The sequence below is a fragment of the Ochotona princeps genome, chromosome 28 (genome assembly GCF_030435755.1).
Source record: "Ochotona princeps isolate mOchPri1 chromosome 28, mOchPri1.hap1, whole genome shotgun sequence".
NCBI classification, from domain to species: domain Eukaryota; kingdom Metazoa; phylum Chordata; class Mammalia; order Lagomorpha; family Ochotonidae; genus Ochotona; species Ochotona princeps.
In genome coordinates, this window is record NC_080859.1 from 2178324 (window position 1) to 2187538 (window position 9215).

The 9215-nt window shown below is 51.9% G+C and overlaps 1 protein-coding gene across 6 annotated transcripts; it reads right to left on the minus strand.

Moving 5' to 3' along the window:
• Positions 1-570: 570 nt before the first annotated feature.
• On the minus strand, positions 571-7439 carry MTX3 (metaxin 3). 6 transcript variants are annotated; one of them, XR_009244340.1, is made up of 10 exons: positions 7293-7420; positions 6919-6988; positions 6473-6549; positions 5485-5577; positions 4450-4632; positions 4285-4361; positions 3659-3816; positions 3256-3352; positions 2526-2614; positions 1292-1340 (listed from the first exon to the last, which is right to left on the minus strand). XR_009244340.1 is itself a non-coding variant. In XM_004586237.2 (9 exons), the coding sequence occupies exons 1-9, from the start codon at positions 7371-7373 to the stop codon at positions 1230-1232; spliced, it is 939 nt and encodes a 312-aa protein (XP_004586294.1). In that variant the 5' UTR covers positions 7374-7420; the 3' UTR covers positions 571-1229. The 6 variants fall into 6 exon arrangements, 5 of the variants coding, with proteins under 5 accessions (XP_004586294.1, XP_058512272.1, XP_058512275.1 ...); XM_004586237.2 differs by lacking the exon at positions 3256-3352 and having other exon boundaries at positions 571-1340; XM_058656289.1 differs by lacking the exons at positions 3256-3352; positions 6919-6988 and having other exon boundaries at positions 571-1340; positions 7293-7439.
• Between the last annotated feature and the right edge of the window lie 1776 nt (positions 7440-9215).

Genomic DNA, 9215 nt, shown 5'->3' on the forward strand with positions numbered 1-9215 from the left:
CTGTGTAAAGCAGGACCTCACTGCAGAGCAGCAGAGAACAGACGCTGCTGAGGCCGCCTGGCCTGGGCTGGAAGTCTCCCGGCAGAGCCTGCCTCCGTAACCACATATCTGCGGGACATGGCGGGACGGCCCGGGCACCCCACTCGGGTAAGACCCTCCTCAGAGCAGCATCCCTGTGTTAACCTCCCAGAAGTGGACAACATAAGCACCTTGGCCACTGACATCAGCAAGTCTCTGTCTTAAGCAAAATTGCTACATAGTTCAATGACCGTAAAGTAGAGATATTCTTAATAACTGCCAGGTCTGACCATTCCAAAAATACACGGAAACTAACTTGGTTGTCAGAAGACTTTCTGATCATGTGACATGCTTCCTGGGCACATAGGTGCTCTGTAGGTATTTCTGCTTTTCTGGACATGGTGCCTCCTGAGCAGCTCAACAACTAGGAAAGTTTCAAGACTGGACAGTCTAGTGAAGTGATCATGCTTAACAAACATGCAGCTTTCCTAGAGTCAATACAGCCAAGAGATGACTCGGGTGGCCACGGGCCGTGAATGAGCAGGCGGGCCGCGAATGAGCAGGCCTGCCGCTGCCCCGGGCACCCAGGCGGCCAGGGGCCTGCATCCCCATCAGCTAGAGGCATGCTGTCCACAGCCACCTACAACACGGAGACACATCCTGAGGCCTCAAGGCTCGGACTTAGCAGAGCATAATTAGCACATTCCTCCTAGTGTTTCAAATGAAATACAGACTTTTCTATTGAAGTAACTGGCATTTTTCCTGTTTCTAACAGGCATCAGATTTCTAAACTGAAGAAAGAAGAAAAGCTTCAGCCCAACAGCCACATACTAGTATTCAGACATGTCTGAGAAAATCAGGTTACTAAACTGAATAAATTAGCGTGAATAAATTAGGGGTACACATTTAGAACGGAATCGCAGCTTTTGGTCAGCAACATGTGGTCCACAGGCAAGAGCCTGCCAAGGTGAGGACGGGACCTGGCATACGGTGTCCTGTGTTCCTGCCCCCACGCCGAGTCCACTGGGCAGCCCCCACGTTGATGTCAAATGCACTGCCAAGCAGGGTTACAGGCTTCCTAACGCAAAAGCTGCCAAAGGCTCCTTCTGGGAAGAGTCTTCCTCACACCCATGAGTGTGTCTTCTTGCCTGGACGCATTTCGTGCAGATGGCCACAGCCACCCTGTGCTTGGTCCCAGCGCACGACAGCCATCAGGGCGACAGTCGCTGGAAGGAGTTGCTGTCTTCCTCGGCCGGAGTCAGCCTCAGCGTGGGCAGCTTCCGAGCAGGCGGCTGCGGACTCTGGCGGAGGTTGTCATCCATCTGCAGGAAGCACAAAGGGCCCGTCTGACTCATGCCATGGCACTGCTCACGTGGACTGCGGCTGCCCCGTGCCAGCTGTAGCCTGCACAGCCACAGGCTCCAGCGATAACCTGTGCCAGCGGACCAGCTCTCAACAACTCTGAATGCCACAGCTCGAACCTCAGCTGACTCAGCCTCGACAGAGAGCGACATGGCTCACCTTTACCTGGAGCAATGCCCCAGCACACGAGTTCTCCGGCCCTCAGCCACAGCACGACTTAGAGGGGATTGCTAATGGGAAGCGTCAGAGCAAACTTCCGCTGTACTGAGCTCCACTTTACGAAACAGTCCCTCCCCGCCACAGCACCTTACTTGATCTCCCCGGGGACAGCAGGCAGCCACTGTCCCTCTCTCTATGTCACACACCAGTCAGATGAGGCTGGGAAACTGCAAGGGGTTTGCCCAGAGTTGCAAGGCTGGTTTCAGAGCCGAGATCTGAAGGCCAGGCCTTCTTGTTCCAGCACCACCCTGCTCTCAGGGCACCGCTCTGCCACTGTGACAATGACGTGTGTCCACTGTCACCCAGCTCAGCTGTACTTGGAGCACTCGGACTCAGTGAAGTAAGGCAAGGAGACAGACTTCACCCAGCGGCCTTCCAAACTTAACGGATGCCTTGGCTTTCTCCCCTTCCCAGTTCTTCAACATCTCGTTCACAAAGTGAACACCCCTGAATGTAGAAACAGCTAAACAGGGAAGGCCAGGGAGGAGGGAGAACAGTGCTGGCGGCTGGCGGAGGGACAGGAGGACGCTGATGTGCTCCCGTAAGAGCAGCTAAGTGCAGGTGGCTGCACACGGCGGGCGGGGGCAGGTTAGCAAGCAGGGTGTATTTCGGTTCTTCTTTTCTACAGCCGACTTTTCAGCATCCTACCCTGACAAGGACTAACTGGGTGGCAAAGGTAAAGCCGACACCACTGTCACATCTTCCCCGACAGCGATCAGACTATTAGCTCCCAAACACCACATTACATGCAACTTCAGTAAAAGCACACAAATTAGCTTTCTAGAGAGTAACCTCACACACACAAAAACAAACAAGCAAAAAACAAACCAAAACTAAACCTAAAAGGCTAAGTCAGCACATGGCAGAAAGAAAAATTACAAACAAAAATACTAGTCTATGAAACAAGGGTTGAAGTTAAAAGTGACCTTCTCGATCAGGCTGCACTCCTTATTGACCAGCTGCGTGAGCTTCCGCAGATTGGCGTCCACCGACTCGGGCCCCGCGGGGGAGATGCCTAGACAGCCAGGACGGAAACCAGGGAGGACAGGAGAGGAGAGGGACTTCAGCACTGCCTGCCTGGCAGTGGCTGGGGTCTCCCCGCCCCTTTGCCGGCCCTACCCTCCCCCCAAGTACAAAGAGAAGGGCCGTTCTTGGAGAGAGGGCTGGTGGGGCTCCAAAGCTAAGCTCTGAACCAAAGGGGAAAACATGTCCCTGAAGCAGCCGACGTGCCTGGCGTGTGGTGTGCAGTGCAAGCAAAGCCAGCCTGAACCTTTACTCCCCTGACCACAAGGATTCACACAGCCACCCAGCAGGCACCTGAAGTATCAGGGCCTTAAAGTCGGTGGATTGCTGAGGTCTGTCAGTTGGTAAATCTGGAACAGGACCCAAGGTTTGCTAATTACAGCTCTGAAGTAAAAAGGCTAAGTATTACTAAACTGGATGACTCCCAAGCTGTTGACCTCTGTCCATATACAAATCACACAGCCCGTCCCAAAGGCACGTGTGCACGGACCTCCAAGCAAGCCAGTGATCTTTGTCACTTTGTTTCTTGTAAAGACGGTTCTGGCCAAATGCAGTGCCCCAGTGAGTTAAGCACGAGGCCCCCACACTGTCAGAGAAGCACACAGAGGTGACAGTGTCCTCGATTTACTATACCTCCAGTCTGACGCAACCAGTTCTCAAGGAGTGGAATCAGGGGAGTGTACCTCACCCCAATCAGGCTGCTGCTGATTTCTGGTCATGCAGGAAAATGCTAGAAGCAGCAGGTAAGAATCGTTTAGGATGGTTGCCATATATTTTAAGGACCTAGTACCTACAGTTTTTATGTTCTAGAAGAAAATGAGCCATGTCCAAGGGGGTAATTCTTAATGGACAAAAAGGGGAAAGTGTGTAAGATGCAGAGGACTGGCGCCAAGGCAATGACCCATTTCTAGAGAATTCAGTCGAGCCAGGACGTGCTACCTTACACACTTCCTTACCCATGAGGGCAGGCGATGGGCTGAGGAGCGTGTGCTAGGGCCCCGTGCAGGCCGATGCCGGCCGGAGCAGAGGTGCGCACCTGCAGGCGTGAGACTGAAGTAGCTGTGCAGGATGTCGTCACAGAAGCGGCACAGGTTGGAGAGCTGCTTCAGGTGCTCCTGCAGCTGGACTTGCGGAAACCGCACTTTATACAGCGGGGCGAGGAAGCCAAACACGTAGGCATCCAAGGAGCAAGGCCTGGGACACAGGAAGGACCTTTCCGTGAAGCACATGTTGATTTTAGTATGTTCAGAATGAATTCACACACATGTGTCAGGTCTTAAGTATGCAGTAGTCTTTTGTAGATGTTTGAAGACTTCACAATATAGTCTTTTAAAAAGTTTTTTTGTTTAAAAAAATAACATAGCCAGGATTTTATGCATGAAGTAGTTTTTTAAAAAGACTAGTCATTTTTATCTGGAAGAAAATCACTTGTGTTAAATTGAATGCATGGTAAGAACATGGCAGTGTTGTAAATTTGCAGCTGTAAATGTAAGTCAGTTAGATTGCCACTGGTAAATAAAATTTCCTGGAATAAAAGCCCATCAAATGGTCTTTAACAGAAAAACCCATCTTTTCAGGGCACAGGAGGCTTAGCGTTAGATAAGCGCTCATTGAACAAACGCACACAATGAGTCATACTGATGTTTAAGGGTGAGTACTCACGTGTCTCCAAAGAAAAACTGAGACGTCCCCAGTCTGTGTGACAGGAGATTGAGACACTCCTTGGCGTCTCTGTAGATCTAGTTAGGAGAGAAAGCACATCGGAGAGGTGGGCACAGTGCCCGGCCTGCGCAGGCAGCGAGTGGCCAGGTGCACCCAGCAGCTCACCTGGGCCTCCACCTCCTGCAGCTGGTAGAGCGGGGGCGCGCCCTTCGTCAGCAGAATCCTGTCCAGCGCCCCCTTGGACATTCTTCTGGGCAGGATCAGACTCAACGGGAAAGGAATCCGGGAAGCGAACCAGGGCTTCGTCACAGTGAAGTAGTTGTCACTCTCAACCCAGAATGTGTGAAGCTGCAGAGGGACCGAGAAGGCAACACAGCGTGCTCCGTCACTGAGAGAAAGCTCCCTCCATCAGCGTGAAAGTTTTCCATAAGAATCTCCATCTACAAAGTGCAAGTTGTATATACCATACTGATTTTCCAGCCAGAATGAATCAGGATGAAAGTTTTATATATTTTTTTTAATTGAAAATTTTTTTGTTTTATTGGAATATATTTTGTTGGAATCTTTTATTTTTTTATTTTATTGGAATTATATATACATATATATGTGTATATGTATAATTGGAAAGGCTTATTTACAGAGAGGAGAGACAGAAAGTTCTGTCCACTGGTTCACTCCTCAATGGCCACAGCTGAGCTTCTCTGAAGCCAGCAGCCAGAGCCCCCTCCAGGTTTTCCAGGCAGGTGCAGGGTCCCAAGGCTTTTGACCATCCTTCACTGCTTCCTAGGCCACAAGCAGTGAGTTGAGTGGGATGTGGAGCAGCTGGGACATGAACCAGCACCCATATGGGATCCTGGTGGTGGCAAAGCGAGGATTTAGCCATTGTGCCGGGCCAGAAACAACTATTTTAAATGTGTTAGTTTTGCTGACTGGTGTGTCGTAGTCCCTGGAACAAGGTCTGATATGACTTTGGGACTCAGTAAGTTTTTGCTGATGAGTGACTTACGGCCTACCCCACTCTCTACAGAGAATTTGTATTTCCAAGTTGACTTGTACGTTCATATCTCACATTCAGGTGGAACTCTGACATGTAAGAGAACCAAGCCGATGCCAGAGCACAGAGCGAGTCACCCTCTCAGAAGTGCTCATCTCAGGTCCCCTCCTGAACTGACCAATCCCATGCGGCCCAGGACTGCTCACCACGGCAGGCAGCAGCCTCTCCTCCAGGAGCGCGACATATGCCAGGGTGTCTGCACCTTGCTTTGCGGTCAAGTCAAAGTCTGCGTTGTACTTCTAGGAGAAAACAGACCCAGACAGCATTGGAGCCAGATAGCACCCCAAGTCCAGGACACTGCACAAATGGCAAACGTCACCTGGAAAGAAGAGAGTAACAGAACTTGGGGAAAACGGCTGCTTACTGCCCATGTTCTTAGCATGGCATCAGACACACAGCTAGCTAAGAGGTGCGTGGGGACACTTTCTATTAGTACTGCTACCTCAATGTTTGCTAATGACCTTTTTGGTGCCGGGGATACAATGCAAACTTAATAAGTATAAGCAATAATTACTTGTAACAGGAAGGCAAAAGTTCCAACTAGTTGCATTTTTTTTCTTCCAATCGGGAAAACTCTGAAATTTCATTGACACATTTCAAGTATCAACAAAGCCAACTGTCGTATCAGGGGCTTTTTAAAAATATATTTTCACGCCTTTAAACATTTTGGATAAATTATCCAAATCCTTACACATTCAGTGTATTTGGATCCGATATTTTACAACACCTTCAACTACCACATCAGAGAAGCAGCTTGAAAATAACTGCTAGTTAAAGGGAACCCAGATATCACACTCATCACAAAATATGGAACAACTCTTCAACTCAACCAAGTCTAATGCTGAAAATGGCTACACTGCTTCTTGTACATGTTACAACAGCATCCAAGCAAAATGTGTGAAAATATACAACGACCACACATCAGCAGGTGACTTTTCAAATTATACTGAAACTGTACTTTATACCAGGCATTCTCAAGTCTATTTTTCATCAAACTCCAGGTATCTCAACTGCAGTGAGTTGCCAAGAAAGAAAGAAAGAAGAGTCTGAAATACAAAGTACAAAAACAACAATACAATGTATTTTTTAAGAAAAAGTAACATGCAGAGAACAATCATCTATAGGCCCACCCACCTGTTTTCGTAAAAAGTTTAGTATCTTTGCAGGCTGACAAACGATGCTGTCTTCAGCTGTCAAAATGGGTACGTCGCCTACAACCAAAAGGCAATTTACACACACACACAAACACTGTGATGTCTTTAGAAGAGTTTCCAACCCTTTGAAAAAGCTACACCGATTATACATGCAGAGGGGAAAGAATGAGTAAGCTCATCTTTTTTTTCCCCCCACTTAACAAAAGGGCAGCTCTAGTGAACATGTTCATTTCTCACAGTTTCCATGGACTTGGCCGGCACGCCAAGTGACTTCTTACTCAGAATGATCAGACCACAAGAGATGCGCACAGCCAAGCCTGGGGAGGCGGGATGGCGGGAGCAGCGGCCAGGAGCCCCCCACCAAGGCGCCCAAGGGGTGACGGGCTGTACATGGGGAAATAAACAACGCAGAGCAGAACGGGCTACCTCGCGGGCCTCTCCAGGTGCTGTCTATGATGTTAACTTTCAGGGGCGCCCCAGAAAACTTGGCATAAGCCTGCAACAAGAGTTTGCAAGGAAACGTTGTAGCCCGAGAACGCACAAGGCCAACCCGCGGGGCAGGTGCGCCTGACAGCCCTTGGGGCGCGCGCACCTGCGGCCGGCTCTGGGGGACACGGGGGTGGGGACCCCGGGACCCCTCGTTCCCACCCCGACACCCCAACTCCAGGGAGCCCGAGGCTGCCTGAGGGAGCCCGGCGAGCTTGCTCAGGCCGCGAGAACTCCCTCGAGGCTTCCGTCTGGCCGCGGGGGGCCCCGCCCTCGTTTCTCCCCGCCACCCCCGGCCCGCGAGGCGGCCTCACCATCACCACCAGGGATTCGCTGTGGACCGAAGGGAGACCCCAGCCTCCTCCCCAGCAGCTGAGCTCCAAGGGGGCCGCCATCTTGCCAGGGCCCCGACCTCCGCTGCCCCGGAAGCGCTGTCGCGGCTCCCACTTCCGGCATGTGGAAGCGCGAGGGCGGGCCGAGGGGCTGCGGAGGACCGCGGGGGACCCCGGCGAGAGGCGCCACGGACGCCCCGAGAGTCGGCGACCCCGAGGCGGAGCTCTCAGTCCCGCCTCAGGCGCCTGCCGCGCGCCCCGCCAGACCTGCTGCCGGTAAGCGTGTTTCCTGACAGGGTTGTATTGGGAATGGCGACGCGGGCGCCCCGGCAGAGTTCCGGCCCAGTTCAGGGAGTCTTGGAAGGCCCGACGGGACAGGCCGTGCCAGGGTGGGGTCCGCTTCCCAGCTGGGGTCCACCGCCCTCGGCTGCAGTCCTTCGTGGGTCCTACTCGAACCCTTAGGCCTGTTGAACGCCGGGTAAATGTTTCTTGAATATAAAACCCGACCCTTCTTATATATGTTTTTAGTACTTAAGTGTTTGAACGGTAGAATTAGAGAAATCTTCCATCCACATGGCCGCCACGCGTCTCCCACGTGGATGGCAGGGACCCAAGGACTTGGGCGGCTGCTTTTCCAGTTAGCCTTAACAGGAAGCCGGATCCAAAGCGGAGCAGCCAGGACCCCAGTTGGCACTCATGGGGGCTCATTGGGGTTGCAGCACCAGCCCCAGTCTCAGGCGATTTCTCAAAAAAAAACCCTTAAAGAGGAAACGAACAGGTATGGGCAAGCGTGACCCAGGTCCCCTGGGATCCCAAAGCTGTGGCTAGTGGATCTTTTTTTCTGGAAGTTCTGGTAGTTTTTCTGGGTGGCCCTCCCTCCACTACACATACTCACTCACACCTGCCCTCAGTCCCACCGAGCTTGGACCCAGTTCTGAAAACCCCGAGGAAATCCCTGGTCTAGTCCACGGCCACGTGCTGGGCCCTCTCCTGCAGACACGGCGTGTGGACTGCAGTGCCTGTTGGCTAAAGGCTTTTCATGTAACAGGGGCTCCTCATTCCCACCCTCACACCCCCAACCCGAGGGAGCCTGAGGCTGCCGGAGGGAGCCCCAAGTTCTCGGAAGTGTGTCAGAGATGACGTGTGTTTGGCAGCAGCTGTGGCCACAGCGCTCAAGTTCTGGGAGAATAGAGAGGGAAGAGGTGAGTTCTCTTCCCAGGAGTTTGCAGTCAGCTCAGGAACAACCTGCGGGGCAGGAACAAGTCAGGCCATAACTGGGCACTCACAAAGGCACATCCTCTGTGCAGGCTGTGGACGGTGTCTGAAGAGTCCAGAGAAAAGAAGGTAGCTCAAGTGTCAGTTTCAAGTAATGGGGCCTTCTTGTTTATGGGTTATCCCAAGCTGTAAAGCTCCATGTGTGTTTAGTGCAGGCTGGATATATTATAGTAGAGCCTAGGGGTATTCCCAGACGGCCTGTGCAGATGAGTTGGGGGAGGAGGGAGAGGTCAGGAGACCATTTTTTTTGTGGCCACAGAACACGATTACCCAGTGTGACTCTCTCCCTGCCGCCATTACTTGCAGTGGTTTTCTTTGCATTAAGAAGTGAACTCTTACCTTGGGCCTGGGCTGAGATGGAGAGTCGCGCACCGTTGATGCAGCTGGAGGATGCGCCCACATAGGTGCCCTGTGCCTGGTGCCCAACAGTCTGTCACCGCTGGGATTCCTCCACAGAGCCCACATTTGCTAGATGGGATGTTAAGCCTTAGAGTAGCTGATTGCACAACAGGGTTAAGGATTGTTGCAGAGAACCCGTGTGGAAATCTGAAACCTTCAGAAGCCATGCCTGCTCTGGGCGGTTGGGCCCTGTGCCTTTTCCTGGCTGCTGCAAAATCATTTCAGAGTCCT